Source organism: Rhineura floridana, chromosome 9, assembly GCF_030035675.1.
Source record: "Rhineura floridana isolate rRhiFlo1 chromosome 9, rRhiFlo1.hap2, whole genome shotgun sequence".
In the NCBI taxonomy this organism is placed as follows: Eukaryota; Metazoa; Chordata; class Lepidosauria; order Squamata; family Rhineuridae; genus Rhineura; species Rhineura floridana.
In genome coordinates, this window is record NC_084488.1 from 15,014,802 (window position 1) to 15,033,706 (window position 18,905).

The window sequence follows — 18,905 nt, forward strand, 5'->3', positions numbered from 1 at the left end:
TTTCAAACTCTGGTTCACTGAGATGAATCAAAGATTAAAAATTCCCAATATTTGATTCCTCATAACAAACTGGACCAGCCCTCCCAAGACAGTGTGCCAGGCTTTCCTCAGGGGAATGCTCTATCGCTATGAAATTCTTTTTGTGCCTCCAAGAGAGGTCCAATCCAAGGTTCTCTGCCAATGCCATGATTCCCCAACCACAGGGCATTTTGGGGTATATAAAACTTTACAGGTGGTCACGCTGGACGTCTTGTGGCCAAGGGTCAAACATAACATGGAAAGATATGTACAATCCTGTCCCATATGCATTAGAGCTGAATATGCCCTGGGGCAGCCAGTTGGATTGCTGGAGCCACCCCCATGCCTGAAGGACTGTGGCGAATGGTGACTCTGGACTTCATCACAGACCTGCCCGCTTCTCAGAGGAAAACGTCAGTATTGGTCATCATGAACGCCTTTAGTAAAATGACTCATTTCATTCCCTGTGCAGGACTGCCAACCACGAGGAAGACAGCCCAGTTGTTTGTTCAACACGTTTTCTGGCTGCACAGACTCCTCACCAGTTTAGTCTCGGATCAGGGGACCCAGTTCATCGTGCAGTTCTGGTGTGCCTTGTAGTAGCTGTTACAGAGTGAGCTGAGGATGTCATCCACGCACCACCCCCAGACAGATGGGCAAATGAAGAAAGTGAACGCAGCCCTAGAGCAGTACCTCCACTGTTATGTGGACTACCAGCAAGACAAGGTGTCCTTGCTGCCCCTAGATGAATTTGCTTACAACAACTCGGTACATGCATTCACTCAGCAGACACCATTCTTCGCCAATTTTTTTATAATTCAAGAGAGTTTAAGGAATATATTTGGAGGCACACTTTCTGAGAGGGAAACTTAGAAAAATTTAGGCAGAAGTATATATTTAGTTGTAGCTAACACTGCTAGCTAGTGGCTGTTCTAATATGTTGTCCTAGTAGCACGGATAAACGGATAACCAAAGTTCCATTTTAAAAGCCAGCAGAACTGAACCATCATAAGTGTACAGCTTGGTCTTGGGCATTTCTCCAGAGGAAAATCTGTCCTTGAACACATTTTGGTGCAACCGTGTAGCTGTGGGCCAAGTTTGGTGCATGGATGATGAAGTCCTTGTGAAAGAATTTCCATTTGACCTTATTGGGTATGATGGTACAAGGAATGTAGGCAATATCTTCATAATTCTGGCCTCCAGGCAATTCCCAGTTGTCCCTGTTAACAAAAACAAGGCACTGAGTCGTTTTTTTTAAAAAAAAGCAAGGTAAAAATATCTTAAAAAAAAAAAACCTAGAGGAAAATATAAGCATGCACACAGAAAAGGATTCTTTTCTATTATTGTTCTTCTGCCAGAAGGTTAGATGCACACAGACAAAATTCATAGTTAATTTAACATCTTTATAAGTTAGCACTGGTAGTGGTTTTCTTTCCCTTGAATTACTTTCACTTCATCACTCACAAACAATCTGTTTCAGGAAAGAGATGGATGGACTAGTCTATTTCCTGTTCTTGTCAGTTTTGCATATGTTCATTCATAAGGCTGATTCATTATGTTTCCGCATCAGTCTGCAATTCTTTAAAAAAAACTTCATGAAAATGCATTTTTCCATAAAATTCAAATTTAGTACACATTTTAACCCACAATACACATTTTAATATGTAATTTATTTTGAGTTGAGAGCTGTATCACAAAATTCAAACTGAAGTATCTGTGTATCGAACCACATATTAGGGAATGGTGGTTTATGTTGTGCTTAGTGCTGTTCACCTCTCCTTTAAATTTGCATGGTTCATATGACATTACTGGCAAACAGAATCTATCACACAGTTTCCCCCCTGTAAATCCGTACTAACCCAATCAGCTGATAATATGAAAAGTGGAGGAAAAAGTCTCCATTCCATTTCTGTAGTACTTGCAGACTCTTTGCTCTGATGCTCTTAGATGGGTATGTTAATCATTTCCCTCTCCATTCCCACTGTCTCCTCTTCACTTCTTTCATTTTGTTTCCTGTGGGCTGATAAGCAACTTCTGGTTACTCTCCTCCATTCTGCTGGCCTGTTTTATGTTGCTGCAAATGGTGCCTTTATTTTCTTTCCCTCCTAACTTCTGAGCAAAAGCATAACACTCCTCAAACAAAGATTTGTATTTTAGCTGTATCCTACCAACCATAGGCATGGAAAACACATATATTCTCACTTCTGGCTTTTTTTTTTTAAGGAACCTACTGTAGCTGGTAGAACAGACTGAGCATGCTCAGTCATCTAGGAACCAGAGGGAGTGGAAATGTATAATTAGAGGGCAGGGCCACAAGGAAACACCAAGACTAATATTTCCCAGAGGAACGCCTACTTGTGTGAATGGGAAAAACCAATTGGCAGCTAACATTGAGCAGGAATTGCAGATGGTGCAAATTTTTATGAAGGCAAATGCAATGTATTTGCTACGAAGAAATGTTCTCATGTAGATGAGCCTTTAGTCTGGGAAGTGTGAATGAAGTCAGTTTACTTAAAATGCAGATTGTATGAAATCTTAAAGCATTCTTATCTCCAGTTTTCAACCTAGAGAGAGAGAAAAAAGAAAAATTGCATCTCTAGCTAACGCTCACTGAGGCAGTAATCCTGTGCCAGGGCTGTGTTGCTTCTGACTACAGGTAGGGATCTGCATTATTGAATATTCCTCAATACCCCCCCCCAAATTCCTTCACATAGAAAACTGGTATGTCAGAGAAAGGTTCTTGCCTAGTTTGCTTCATGACTTGCTAGTTTTCCATATGCAAGGATTTTTTTCTTTTTCTATGAAAATCATTCTATCAAAATCTTCATCTGGGGTCTGAAACCAGCCACATGCTTACCACTTCAGTCATGGTCAAACTATAAGTGATATTCAGCCACATTAATATTTTCCTTGGCTTCTTTTAACCCAAGATAGACACAGGATGCTACAAACTGCAATGGAACATTGCTGATTACAGGGCAGGAGGGGGGACCATTAACTGTTTCCCCATGAGTTGTTTCTCTAATAGTGTCACCTAACATCCTTGTTGAACAACAGGAGGGAAAGATATAGATACTGCCCTGCACAGGTTGAAGCTTCCTAAAGTTGCTTTGAATTAAAAAAGGAAAAAGTCAAGGAAAATGTTCATGAAAATGAGCATGAGCTGTAATTAAACCCTGAGAAATAGGACTTTGAGAGACCAGTAGGAATTGAGGTACTGGTCCATTCCATGCTCCATTCCCAAAGTAGTCCTCCAGGAAAAGCACCAGATAACCATAGCTCTATATGAAAATATGTCACTATATATATATATGTTATAAACAATACGCCCTAGTCCCTTTTAGGGTCCTAGTGGCTGAGGATTTGCTCCCAAATACTCACCCAATAGAGCTCAAGAATGAACGAAACAAGATGGAGGATAGAGTATATTTATTTCTAACACATGCACGTGGAGAAGGGCCAAGCCAGTTCTGACAAACTCTGCTGTGCTGGCCTTTTTATAAGCTTTGTTTTACTAATTATTCATGCATCAATTTCATCACATCTACATCATAACGACATCATTAATCCATGCCCATTTCCTCCTAATAACCATATTTAGAAGTTGTTTTTCCAAACTTGTTATGTTCATATTGACCTTGTACATATGCAACATAGTTTGCAACATAGTCTGATACTTTCTTCGGCACAGGTGCATTTGCAACTAAAAGCCTGTGAGAACACAGTTATCTATTTTGCAGACACAGCTTTACACAAACAATGCTTTTACAATTCAGCATATTAGCATTTCTCTTTCCACACACACAAGTAACTTAACTGTCAGCATTTTACATTTTAGCACACAAACAAGGTAATTTTAGTTCATTTATACTATGGATTCAAAATAGGCCTAGTATTCTTTTTCACTCTAATCAAGCAAATAATTAAACAAGATTTGCACAAATAAGTAGAGTTCAGTGTCACAATTCCCCCCTTAGAAGCTTTTTGATATATATATATATCATATAGCTTCTTCATTCTGAATCACTTGCTGATACATAATTCTGCCATACATTTGCATACTACTTTTAGTTACTGCATTATCTATGATGCTGCGAATACCATTACCATTAGGCAAGGCAAAAGCATACATCCCAATAAAATCAAAACAACTAATACAATCATTGTTTTCATTCCTCCTAACCAATTGAACCAACTGCCCCAATTTCCAAGATTTATTCCTCTCCAGGTTTGCACTGGGACATGGGCAAGTACCTTAATTTTAATGCCAATCTCTTTTACTACTTCGCCATTGTCATCAATTTTCAAACAACATTCTGTCAAATTTAGGAGTCCACAGACCCCTCCTTCTTTGGCTAACAAATAATCCAAGGCCAGCCGGTTTTGGAGTATTGCTTCTCTCATTTGAGTTGACTGATCAGCAAGCAATATTAAAGCTTTAGCTGTTTGATTGGTTATTACTTCCAATACCGCTTGAAGTCTAATAAGACGATTCAAAATGTATATAGGGCCACGGTATCCTGCTGAACCATCTTGTGCCCATGAAGCAGGATCATAATGTTCAATGATCCGTTCTGGAGGCCAAGTGTCTCTCCAACCATTATCTTGGCCTTTTGTTAAAGAGGTATCAATGGCCCGCTTCTTTCTATCAGATTGTTCTTCATCAAATACTGGTATTAAAGGATTTAGATTTCTGCCTTTTATGGTATACATTGGCTGTATGACTCCAACATAACAAATACCAGTCCAATTTAGGGGAAGAATTGCATAAGCCTTTTGATCACAAATCCAATAGTGTCCTTTCAGTGCAGGCATAGTAGTATTGTGTAAAATTGGGGAGTTTTTATTATAAGGAATGTAGTAGGTATCTTTTGAGCCAAGAGGGCCCGTAACAATACGATACCCTTTCCCCAAATTAAAACTACATTTTCATAATTGAGATTCATTTCTGTAGGTACATTTGGTATCATTATTAGTTTGGTTCCATACTGCCCAATAATTCGGAAATACCGAAATAACAGTTCCATTAAGGTGCTTCCATAGCCAACCTTGATCTTTTAAAATTGTAGGGACAGTTAAATTTCTTTCTTGGCATTCATGCAATTGAATATCTGTAAAAGGATCTGAACACTTAGACCTACATGAACTCCGGTTTCGTGCATCAGGAATACATGAACACCATGTTCCATTTTTAAGTTGGACATGTGTGTTATTCCATCTGGAAGCAAATTTAGTACAATTCGTAACTGGACAACCAGACAAACCACCAATGGAACAATACTCTCGCCATCCTAATGTCCAATTACACTTACTGGCTCCAATATATTTGCCTTTAGAAATGTTTTGTTGGAGACAATATTTGCCAAGACTCAATTTATACAAATCCCATGTATGAGGCTCTGTCCAGGTGCTTAAATTAACATGCATTTCACTTTTATTACTCAAGAGCCATCGGGATGCAAGAGGAAATCCAATCCATGGCCATTTTAGAAATCCCTTTGGACTTCCACAAATCCAACAATTTGTAAAATTAAATTCTTTGGCTACTTCCTGAGCGAGTTCAACAAACACATTTTCCCTTTTTTCCTCCTGGAATGAGCTCTTTTTATCTCTATGTATTCTCGCTTCTTGCATGGAAAAAGAAGTTGGGAAGCAGATATATACCACAAGTAAAGAAATGAGATACAAAGCAATACTAAGCTTAGACTTATAGCCCAAAGGGCTAATATCTGTAGTTTCTTCCCATTTTGACATAAGATATAACTTAGGCCATAAATCTAATACCACTGTTTGGAACTCGGTGATTTACCCAGGTCCGAACTACTGTATGCCACTGATATTGTCTATCAAGACATGAACCAATTAAAGGTGGTCGTTTTTGAATTACTACCACAGGGACTCGAAGATACCTTTGATAGTTTCTTTCATCTCTTGCAGCTATTATTGCAATTAATGGGGAAGGTGGAACACTTCCTCCCATTGACTTAAGGGCCTTGATCAAGGACGTAGCAACCTGCCCTTACACACCACACTCATCGCCTGTACGTAAGATTTACTTCTATTTCAGGATGATAATAATACTGTCTAGGATCTTTTGGTATATCGGCAATCAATGGAACATGGGGTAAAGTGACAACTACTTCAACACGTCCCCAAGTTCGCAAAGATTCAATTCTCCAATTTCTGGGGTATGCTTCCAGTGGCAATGTTGGTGGAGACCCTCCCATTTACCACCTCAGACGTACAGTCCTGAGGTCAATATCGGGTGGAAAAACAGAATTCAGAAAGGTTCGAGCAATGTTATGTAGATGTTGTTTTCTGTATCTATAAATTGGATTACTATTATTGGAACCTTTCTCCCATACAATCTCAGTCTTTCTGTTTCTTCAACTTGAGCTTCAGGTTGAAACCCGGTACGGTTTCCGATAACCACTTTTCTTCAGGCGTCTGATCCTTCGCCTCTCCAGGTGGGGAGTCCTTGGCTACTCCCTTCACTGGTTCCTGGGTAATTGTAGGTTCTGCTTTCTTTATCCTGCTGGCATGGACCCACCGCTTATGGCCTACGAGCTTTACTGCCGATTCGGTAATCAAAATGATCTGCTCCTGTGGTCCCCACGTGGGCTGCAAAGGCTCTTGCTTCCACTTCCGAACTCGTACCCAATCTCCTGGTTGGTATTGGTGGATAGCCACATCCAAGGGTAACCTCTGAAACTCACGATTATGCCTGTGAATAGAAGACAAGACACCCTGCAAGGCAGTAACATATTCCAATAACTGTCTGTTCCCCAATTCCCCATTAATCTCTGTCTGGGGCCCAGGCTCAATAGGAGGTCTGCCAAACAGTGACTCAAAAGGAGTCAGTTTTGTTTTTCCCCTGGGAGTGTTTCTTATAATGGTCAAGGCCAATGGCAGTGCTGTTATCCAATTCAGCTTAGTCTCTTGGCAGAGTTTGGTTAATAAAGTCTTAACCGTCCGGTTAGCACGTTCAACTTGACCGGATGATTGTGGTCTCCATGGAGTATGGAGGTTCCACTTGAATCCCAGGGCTGCACTTACAGCACAAATTATCTTGCTCACAAAGTGTGGGCCTTGGTCTGACTCAAATGTCTCTGGCATAGAATATCCTGGAAAAATTTCCTTCAACAGTATCTTTGCTACTGTAATTGCTGTCGCTGTTCGCGTGGGAAAGGCCTCTATCCATCCTGTCAATTGATCTATTATAACTAGCAGGTACTTATACCCTGCACATCTTGGCAATTCTGCAAAGTCTATTTGTAATCGCTGGAAAGGATAGTAGGCCCATGGTCTTCCTCCCATTGCTGGTGGTGGTTTTGGAGCAGGATTTGTCGCTACACAGATAGTACATCCATACACTGCCCGCTTTGTTTCTTTATACAATCCTGGTGCAACTATTTGTCTAATCAAAAGATCCCCTAAAGCGTTGCCTCCAAGATGAGTTTGTTTATGAGTCTCTAGTACAAGAGCTCGAAGCACTGCCTTTGGGACAAAAATTAATCCTGTAGGTAATTGCCACCAACCATTGGATAACTTCTGAGCCCCATATTGTACTGCAGCATTTTCTTCCTTCTTAGAATATTGAGGGATCAACTCTCTCCATGGGATCATGATGCTCATTAAATTCTTCTCCAATGGCTGTCCACTCAGTGCGGCTTCCTTTGCCGCCTCATCTGCTTGGTGATTCCCCTTTTGCCTAGCTGGATCCAATTCTTTTCCAAGGGCTTTCACATGGATAATAGCTACCTTCTTTGGCAATTGAACACATTCCAAAAATTCTTTTATTATTTGCTGATGCTCAATCCTGTGTCCATCACTTTTAATAAAGCCTCTTTCTTTCCACAACATAGCGAAGGCATGTGCAGTTTGGAATACATACTTAGAATCAGTGTATATATTCCCCTCTTGTTGATCCAATTCTTTCAAGGCCTCTATGGCTGCGGCCAATTCCGCCATCTGGGCTGAATAGGTAGGTGGCAATTTAACATTCTTTATAGGCTTCAGGTCCTCACACACAGCGCAGCCTGCATACCGCTGTCCATCTGTTACCTTCGAACTTCCATCCACATATAAATGTCGTCCTACTATTGGCTGATCAGTCAAATCTATCCGAGGTTTCAATGAGCATTCTAATGTCTGGATACAATCATGTACTAATTCTCCCAGTTGGGGCAGTAGTGTTGCTGGATTCAAGGTATTACAAGCTTTCAGATGTAAGCCTTGTCATCCTAGCAGCTGCTGTTCATACTGGGTAAGTCTACTTGGACTAAGAACCTTTGCTGCTTTCTCTCCCAGGATCCTTTTCAAATCATGAGGTCCTAGTACTTCTACAGGGGCTCCCATCATGATCTTTTCAGCTTTCTTTAAAAGAACTGTGGCTGCCACAATTCGCAGGCATGCTGGCCATCCTCTTGCTACAGGATCCAATTGAGATGAATAGTAGCCCACAGGTAAATGGTCAGGGCCCCACTGCTGTGTCAAAACTCCACTCGCAGTTCCTTTATTTTCTGAAACATAAAGTCTATATGGTTTAAGCCCATCTGGTAAGGCTAAAGCTGGTGCTTCCTGCAAAGCTCGTTTGATATTTTCAAAAGCTTGGTGACATTCTTTAGTCCATTTCCAATCCGTTCCCTTCTTTAATAACTCATATAAAGAAGTGGCATAGCTACTGTAGTTTGGTATCCATTGTCGACAAAAGCCAGCTAAACCCAAAAAATGATCATAGTTCCCTAACATTGGTTGGTGGTGGTAAACCACAGATCGCTGTCCGCCTTTCAGTTGACAACATTCGTCCTTCCTGTGATAGCTGATATCCTAGGTACGTTACTTGCTTCTGATTCCATTGTACCTTATCTTTGGACACTCGATATCCACAAGTATGCAAATGATTCAATAGGCTCACAGCATCCTGTTCATTACTCATCTTATCTGGGCTACAGATCAAAAAATCATCCACATAGACCAGCAATGCTGTCTTTGGTTGTTGTTGATACCATGGTCCTAAATCTTTCTGTAATGCCTTAGTAAATTCAGATGGGGAGCTGATAAATCCTTGAGGTAATACGGACCAAGTTAGTTGACACTGTCGATGGTCAACTGGGTCTTCCCATAGGAATGCAAAAAGATCTTGACTATCTTCATGAAGGGGTACTGAAAAGAATGCATCCTTTAAATCAATCACAGTAAATCGGGTAGTATCGCCAGGTACATGAGCCAACAGAGTATGTGGGTTTGGCACTACTGGAACATCTTCTAAAACTTTTTCATTGATAGTTCGCAAGTCTTGCACCATCCTATACTGTCCTGGGCGGCCTTCCTTGGGAACTCCAAATATGGGGGTATTATGAGGACTAGTAGTTTGATGTAACCATTGGTAATGGATAAAGTCCATTACTAATTCCTTCAGACTCAGGCGTACTTCTAGCTTCAAAGGAAATTGACGTACTGGAGTTGGGCCTACCCCAAGCTTCAATCTGACCTTTACTGGTTCAGCATTGATTGCACGAGCAGGATTATTCTTTCTGGCCCAAATATCAGGATGTATTCCTTCCGGAGGTTCCCATTGTTGTTTCTCTTTAACCTCTAGCTCCCCCCTTAGGATCATTTGGAGAGTGCATTCTTGTTGCTTTGGTATCATCACTTCCAAAGTTTTTCCTTTAAATATAATTTGGGCTTGAAGCTTTGCTAAAAGGTCTCTTCCAAATATTGCAATAGGGCAACCATCCGAAACCAAAAACTGATGTGTAAAATATTGTTGTTTATCTTCTCTTCCTGGAAGGTGTACCTGTATGGGCTCAGATAAAGGGACCCGACGACGTTGTCCTTCTATTCCCATTACATCTTTGGTTTCTTTAGTGAGGGTCAAGGGTAGACGGGACATTGCTCGTGGAATCATAGAGAAGGCCGCTCCTGTATCTACTAGCCCTTGGACCACCGAATTATTCAGGGTAAGACGCACATATAGTTCTTCCCGCGAGCCGCCCTCATATCCCGTCCATCTTCATTCTGATTCCTCCTGTTCCCCTTTGGCAGCCATCATCCGCTCACAGGGTGGATTTGGATCAAGTGGGCCTCCCCGTCCATCTTGGCAAGGTCTAGATACCTCCTTATTTCTACAGTCTTTTGCCCAATGGCCTTTTTTCAAACACTTCACACACTGGTCCTTCTCCAATCTCCTCTGTGGCCCTCTTGCCTTATCTTTTTGGTTTATGCTAACCACTGCCGCAATCAAATCACATTGCTTTTCAAGCATGCTACATTGCTTTTTCATCAACTTTTCTCCCTCCTTCTTACTTAATTCTTCTCTATTCACATAAACCTTAAATGCAATGTCCATTATTTGTCCCAGTCTCATACCCATCACTCCTTCCACCTTCTGCAATTTCTTCCGAATATCTGAAGAACTTTGGCCAATAAACAAAGAAATTAGAAGCCGTTGATTTTCATCAGCCTCTGGATTAAGAGTGGTAAATCTTCGCATGGCTGTGGTAAGGCGATTAAGAAAAGAAGAGGGAGTTTCCTCTTTCTCTTGATGGATTTCATATATCTTTGCCACATTCATTGGCTTAGGAATGGCATGCTTAAATCCATGTAAAATCAATCTTTTGTATCTAGGGGCTCCTATTCCTGGAGTTTGAATCCATCTACGAGGTTCTTGTGTCGGTAAAACATGTACTGGGGCTAAACCAGGTGCATTGCCACCTTGTCTCTGCTCTTCCAATGCAAGAGCCGTGGCCTGAGAAAGTACTAATGACTTTTCTTCCAAACTGAGAAGAGTATTCATCAGTGTTTGTATATCTGCCCAAGTAGGATGGTGGCTAGCAAAAATAGTCTCCCACAATTGGCAATGTTTATCTTGGTCTTCTCTCAGACCTGGCATCTGATTTTTCCAATTATATAAATCAGAAGTGGTAAAGGGCACATGTACATAAGCAACTTGTCCCTGGCCATCCAACATCTCTCGCATTGGTGCCATAAGGTGAGAGGCATCGGCCAAAATATCTTCTGATGCAAGACTATTTCTGCCTTCATCTCTACTTATGGGAGTGGAGCTATATGTGCGCCCACTCCACAAAGTATGTCCATCCATTCTTTGATTCTCCCTCCTAACTTCCTCAATCATCTGGAGACGTGGGTCAATCATTTGGGGCGAGGCTCCTAAATTCTGGCTTTGTCGCACAGAATAAGCATAACGATCCAAAATATCATATTCTTGTCGTATTCGCCTTAAAGATTGACTCAAATCCTGGAACGTCACTGCAGTTCCAGACGAAGTTCCAGCAATAGGTGATTGACTTAAATCTTGTTCCATTGCTGTACTTCCAGAAGAAGGGGTTCCAAAACTAGTGGACTGGGTCTGCAGAACAATAGACTGTTGATACGTTGGAGGCTGTACTTGAACTGATGGCACAGCCTGAACTGATGATTCAGCCTGAACTTGGGTAGGTGGCCCAATTTGGGCTGGTGGCAATTGGACCGCCTGTGGTGGCTGAATTCCCTGTGGTGGCACTGGTAATACTGGTGGTGCTGGCAAAGGAATGGCCGGAGGTGGGGCCGGAGGCGAAACCAGCCATTCTTCTTCTTCTGGCTGAAGAACTGGGGGTTTTATTTCCAATTTCTTTCCCTTATTAATTTGGCATTGAGCCAAAGCCATTTCCAGCGCACACTCTGAAGGTGGGTCTAGGCAGATGATTCTCCACCCCCTAGCATACCACCACGATGTTAACTCGTCTGGCAGCATGTCAAAAAGGGTGGCTTCCAACTGCCGAGCCCTTGTAATGTTAAACGTTCCTCCCAGTGGCCAATCAATACCCAGCTCCACCCATGCTTCATTACAAAACATTGACAACTGCTCTTCATTTGGGACCGGCCCTCCAGAAGAGACAACACTTTTCTTAAACTCAGAGAAATTTTGCAAAATACATTCAAGGGGGGTCATTTTCCAATCGCCCTTTTTCTTCTGACTCTTTCCAAACCCTTTCTTAACTTTCCTCTGTTCTGTCCTCTCCATCTTGTCATGTTTTGAAGCACCCTGCCCCATGTTCCCTGTCCAGTCCTATCTGCCCTTTGCAGATGACATACGACTTTTGGGGGTAGCCTCTCCATCTACCTGGGGGGGTGTCTGAGACAAAACAACAGACAGATAACATTCCGATGCACCCTTCCTCTCCCGTATTCAGACGACACTCGGGTAGCCTATCTGTCTCGGGTAGCCTCTCTGTCTACCAGGGGAGATGCCTAAGACGGAACAACGGACAAATGATGTACAACACTTGCTTCCCGGTTTTCACGGCCCTTCTCCTCGCGGAGGTAGGGAAACGCGCTACTCACGGTCCTCACTCGCTTCAGGGTAAACTGCTGCGGATAAGCCCTGTCTCATGCACACACTTTCACACACCACTCTCTTCACACTTAAGCCCAATGGGCTCCTTACCCCTTTCGAAGAGATGTTGGAACGTTGAAACCCCCTGCTCTTCTCCAATCCTCTCCAACCTTGTTTCGATTTAAAAGGGAGTCATCATGGCAATTCCTCGTCGCCCCAATCTGCTCCCACAGGCTTGGGCAGGCTGAATATAGCCTGGAGCACTCTTCCCAACCCCCTGCAGGGACCACGTCCAAGGCAAAGAGGAATGCCAACAAAATGATGTCCCAGCGGAGTCGCCAAATTGTTATAAACAATACGCCCTAGTCCCTTTTAGGGTCCTAGTGGCTGAGGATTCGCTCCCAAATACTCACCCAATAGAGCTCAAGAACGAATGAAACAAGATGGAGGATAGAGTATATTTATTTCTAACACGTGCACGTGGAGAAGGGCCAAGCTAGTTCTGACAAACTCTGCTGTGCTGGCCTTTTTATAAGCTTTGTTTTACTAATTATTCATGCATCAATTTCATCACATCTACATCATAACGACATCATTAATCCATGCCCATTTCCTCCTAATAACCATATTTAGAAGTTGTTTTTCCAAACCTGTTATGTTCATATTGACCTTGTACATATGCAACATAGTTTGCAACATAGTCTGATACTTTCTTCGGCACAGGTGCATTTGCAACTAAAAGCCTGTGAGAACACAGTTATCTATTTTGCAGACACAGCTTTACACAAACAATGCTTTTACAATTCAGCATATTAGCATTTCTCTTTCCACACACACAAGTAACTTAACTGTCAGCATTTTACATTTTAGCACACAAACAGGGTAATTTTAGTTCATTTATACTATGGATTCAAAATAGGCCTAGTATTCTTTTTCACTCTAATCAAGCAAATAATTAAACAAGATTTGCACAAATAAGTAGAGTTCAGTGTCACACACGCACACACACACACACACACACACACACACACACACACACACACACACACACACATATATATATATATATATATATATATATATATATATATATAAAGCTAATTAATGCTGCATTGATATAGTTAATATGTGACTCTTTGTATTTCTCATATATTATGGGACACACGAAATCATCTCATGTACAGCAGCTCATCCCAGGAACTCAGGAAACCTTCAAGCAATCAATGAATAAAGGAAGAAACAAAAGCCACTTTTATCAGTAGAGGCATGTCAACAACAGAGCTTGGAAAAGTTACTTTTTTGAACTTCAACTACCATCAGCCCAATCCAGTGGCCATGCTGGCTGGGGCTGATGGGAGTTGTAGTTCAAAAAAGTAACTTTTTCAAGCTCTGGTCAACAAGATGTAAGAAATATGGTTTCATGCCGAGCAACCATAATGAGAAAAGGAGTCCAAGATGGGTGGGAGTTTCTGAAAAAGGAAATTCTAAAGGCACAATGGCAAACAATGGAAGACAGCAGAAGAAGCCAATGTGGCTTCGTAGGAAGCGTAGAGATGACCTGACAACAAAAAGGACACATTCAGGAAGTGGGAGGAAGGCCAGGCCCCAAGAAAAGTGTACAGATTGGTTGCACAGAATTGTTGGGATGGTATTAGAAAGGCTAAAGCTGAGAATGAGCTGAAGTTAGCGAGGGATGCTAAAAGCAACAAAAAAGCTTTCTTCAGGTACATCCATAGTAAAAGACAGAGAAAGGAAATGGTGATTCAGCTATTCAATGAGGATGGCAAAATGATAACAGAAGACAAAGAAAAGGCAGAAGTGCTCAATTCCTAATTTAGGTAAGTCTTCTCTCAAAGGAGGGTCTATGACCCTCTGGCAAACATGAAGTGGAAGGGGCAGGATTGCAGCTTGAGATTGATAGACAAATAGTTAAACAATACCTAATCACTTTGAACAAGTTCAGATTTTCGGGGCCTGATGAGCTACATCCTAGACCATAACAGACCATTGTCTGTTATCTCTGCAAAACTGTGGAGGATGAGTGAAGTGCTGAATGACTGGAGGAGGTCCCTATCTTCAAAAAGAGCAAAAAGGAAGAACCTGGGAGTTACAGAACAATCAGCTTGACATAAGTCCCTGGGAAAATTCTGGAACACATTATAAAGCAGTCAGTCTGTAAGCACCTTGAAAACCAAGAAGTGATTACTAAAAGGCAATGTGGAATTATCAAGAACAAATCCTATTTTTGATTGGGTAACCTCACTGGTAGACTGTGGGAATGCTGTGGACATAATATATCTTGACTTCAGCAAAGCTGTTGACAAAGTGCCCTATGATATTCTGATTAGCAAGCTAGCTATATGTGTACTAAATGGAACTATCAGATGGATCCACAGTTGGCTACAGAATCATACTCATAGAGTGCTTATCAATTATTCCTCCTCAAACTGGGGGGAATAAATGAGTGGGGTATTGCAGGGATCAGTCCTGGGTCCAGTGCTCTTCAGCATTTTTATTAATGATTTGGATGAGGAGGTCAGGGAATGTTTATTAGATCTGCAGATTATACAAAATTGGGAGGGATAGCTAATACCCTGGGGGACAGAAACAAAATTCAAAGTAATCTTGATAGGCTGGATCATTGGGCTGAAAACAACAGAATGAAATTTAACAGCAATAAGTGCAAAGTTTCACACCTAGGAAAAAGAAAACAAGTGCACTGTTATAAGGTGAGGGATACTTGGCTCAGCAACACTACATACAAGAAGGATCTTGGACTGTTACTGATCACAACCTGAATATGAGCCAACAGTGTGATGTGGCTGCAAAAAAGGCAAATGCTGTTTTAGGCTGCATTAACAGAAGTATAGTTTCAAAATCATGTGAAATCCTATTCCGTTCTATTCAGCACTGTTTAGGCCTCATCTTGAGTACTGTGTCTAGTTCTGGACACCACACTTTAAGAAGAATGGAGACAAACTGCAACAGTTTCAGAGGAAGGCATCAAGGATGATCAGGGGATTGGAAACAAAGCCTTACGAGATACTGAAAGAACTGTATATCTTTAGCCTTGAGAAGAGAAAACTGAGGGGAGATATGAGAGCACTGTTTAAGTATTTGAAAGGTTGTCATCCAGAAGATGGGCAGGATATTTTATCAATTATCTCAGAGTGCAGGACATGGAATAATGGACTCAAGTTTTAGGAAGCCAGATTTCGACTGAACATCAGGAAAAATTCCCTAACTGTTAGAGCAGTACGGCAATGGAACCAATTATCTTTGGAGGTGATGTGCTCTCTAACACTGGAGGCATTCAAGAGGCAGCTGGACAGATACCTGTCGGGTATGTTTTAAGATAGATTCTCGAGCAGGGGGTTGGGCTCGATGGCCTTATAGGCCTCTTCTAAATTTCTGTGGTTCTGTGAAAAGATTAATAGCCCATCAACATCTTGTTTGTGGATGAGGGATGTGCTAGAATTCTGCCCAATTCAGATTTGGTACCAAATTTTCCATTAATTCACTTACTTGCTGTTGTTGTGGATTGGATTTTTATGTAGTGATTTTCCACAGTTATTTTTGGAAATTTGTTTTTTAAAATCCACATCTAAAATATTGATATTAATGCCAACAGTTTATCAATATTTCCTTCAGTTTATTGATTTTTCCTTTAGTTTATCTACATTTCCTTTAAACATATTAATATCAATATTTTTTTCCATGGGGAAAATTTATCAGTAAAACTGGCATGTGGACAAAAAACAAATTCGAATCAATACTAGCCTGTTAGGTCACTAGACTGCTTTTGAGCTGGCATTGGCCAACAGATCCCATCACTAATGCAGAGATATACTGCCTTTTAATATGGAGGTTCCACTTCACTGTCATGACTATGGCCACCTTCTATTAACTTGTCTTATGTCCAAGTCATCTAAGTTGGAGTCTGTTATCACATCTTGCACACATGCGCACACATACTCTTCCATGTGAAAGTCCTGTTATTGCACATTTCTCTTTTCTCAGTGGTAACAACAGGCCTAAGAGAAAAAGGAACCACTTCCATTGGTTTTCACCCATCATACATTTTCACAATGGCAATGTGTGAAAAGCATCTTGTGACAGGCCTGGGGTGGGGATGGGGAAGCAGACAGGAGTCCATGTACAGTGACTGAAGTGGCGCGGGCATATGCCTGAAACACTTTTGTATATGCTATTCTTGCAGCTTCATTGCTTAAGCATGTGCCTGATGTTTTGGTGGTGCCAACTTGGAAAGGCAGTAAGAAATATGGCATTATGTTCAAGAAGTAGTGACAAATTATGTCAACCTAGGCAGTGATCTGCTTCCATCCTTTTGCATCTTCTCATATCATTTGGTTTCTAAATTGAGGACACAAACACCTGTTCTTGCAGCAGGCGGTATTTGTTTATTATAGCTGTTCCTGCTGAGTTTTAATCAGTCTGCAGCTGTAGCAGCCAAAGGAAGTAACTGTTTTATAGTCCCAGGTTTTTGCAGAGTGTGTCTTGATTCGGGGAGGGGGGGGGGACCTGAAGTTTCATACCTTATTCCCATCATATGCTAGCAATCATATAACCCTCTCCATCTTATGTTTTGGAATCCCAAATTAGAAAATGAATACGTCAGTAATGGTACCAAATGAAGTTTTTGAACATTCTGCCCTGAGGGTGACATTTAATTATGTTCTCTCGCTCCGCACGGTTTCTATTTCTTGGGGAAAAAATCCCACCTTCTTGCCAATTTGCATTGCTGCCATTCTTTATTTTTTCAAGACGTGTCGTAGAAGGAGAATCCATAGTCCCAAAATCAGAAAGCTGATTATGTAAACAAGAGCCCCTCTATTCACATACAGTTAAAAGAGGATATAAATCTTTAGGGGACATGAAATGGAGAGAAGCAATACTTTCCAACAATCTTTTTTTAAATGTGCATTATGAAAAGATGAAGTGGGATCAGTGGCCTTATTGGAATATTGTACCATGCGGCACGTTTCTTGTGTTTGGAAGTTTCTCTACAAGGGTGAATTTTTAAATGCATGGCTGCTACTGACCCACATCTCTTCCCCACATCACTTGATAATATTAGGTAAAGCATTAAAGCAGAGGGGCTTATGTGCTTTCTCCCTCTGAATTGCATCCCAGATTTGTCAGAAAAGTAGGCAGCTCATTTAATGGAAAATTGTATCTCCCTGAAGGCAAAACATTTTCGAAGTAGACTGAATTGCCTAATTTTATGAAAAATCTGTGTTTCATTGTGAAACTGCTTGGTATCTGATTTGTGCATGGTACTTCTCATCGTGCTCTGTATTTTCAAACCCCTTTGGTTCGCTCCCATCATGTGGGCTCCTGCGGCACAGAAGAAACATGTAGCAAGGCCGCTGCTTGTAGCCAGGCATCTCTTCGACATGGGGCCCGAAGCTGTGATAGGGGTCGTGCCATCCTCGCTCCCACTTCGGAAAGCGAGGCTTGGCTAGCCAAGTGCTATGGAGATGGACTAATGTCACAATACATAAAATCCTGGAAAGAAGGAGATTCAGTTTTTTGGAGAGGACCATTTGGAGGCTTTCCTTACACAGCCAATCAATATGGAGAACTTCTCATGCTTGCTTCTGGTACTGGTCTAGCACCAATGCTTCCTACTCTTCAGCATGTAACAGAAAATGAGGATGATGAAACATTTGTAACTCTAGTCGGCTGCTTCAAGAATTTTGAAAATATTTACATGAAGTCTCTTCTTCAAGAGCAATCTCGATTCTGGAACGTAAGGGCATTTTACGTATTAAGCCAGGAGGCTGCTGCTGCAGGGAACCAAAATCCACCACAGCCGGCGCTGTCTGCTCCATGTTGCCACAAACGGGAAGAGACCCCCTAAACTTCACCAAGGTGGATTCCAACCTGAGCTCAAGGATGGAGGCAGTTCAAGGCATCAGCAGTGCAATATCCAGCTTTTCCATCTGGGTTGCAGGAGGCACCCCAAAAGCCATCGCGCAGACAGCCAGTCTCTCTGCCTGGTTTCCAGTACCCAGCAATTCTCTAGACACACTAAAACTACAAGCACAACTTCTGATAGCTGCCAGGAGTGGGGGGGAGGCTCTCCTGCAGAGTTTAAATGACAAAAGGGGTCTTCCTGGCCCATTCACCATTGCTAGACAACTGATTCGGTCCAGTGTATCTAAAGGAGCGCCTCCAGCATCATCAGTTATGCCGCCTGACGAGATCAGCCTCTCAAGACCTTCTCTCGGTCCCACCAGTTAAAACAGCTAGACTGGTGCAGACCAGAGAGAGGGCATTCTCGGTTGTGACCCCCACCCTCTGGAACTCTCTGCCATATGACCTACACCATGTCCCTTCCTTGGTAGGTTTTCGCCAAGGACTAAAAACATGGCTGTTTCAGCGGGCATATAGAATCCCTAGTTAATTTTAGTTCTATAGTGTACAGATGTGGTTAAACTGAATATGTTATAATTGTATTTATATGTGTATTTTATATGTGTATTTTAAATTTTATGTACTCTGCCTAGAGTGGCTGTTCACTCAG

The 18,905-nt window shown here is 41.7% G+C and overlaps 1 protein-coding gene across 1 annotated transcript; it reads left to right on the plus strand.

Moving 5' to 3' along the window:
• Positions 1-381: 381 nt before the first annotated feature.
• LOC133364330 (uncharacterized) lies at positions 382-18,239 on the plus strand. The gene is made up of 3 exons (XM_061584702.1): positions 382-460; positions 5,956-6,063; positions 17,725-18,239. Exons 1-3 carry the CDS (start codon positions 382-384, stop codon positions 18,237-18,239), a joined length of 702 nt encoding a protein of 233 aa, XP_061440686.1.
• The last annotated feature ends 666 nt before the right edge of the window (positions 18,240-18,905 follow it).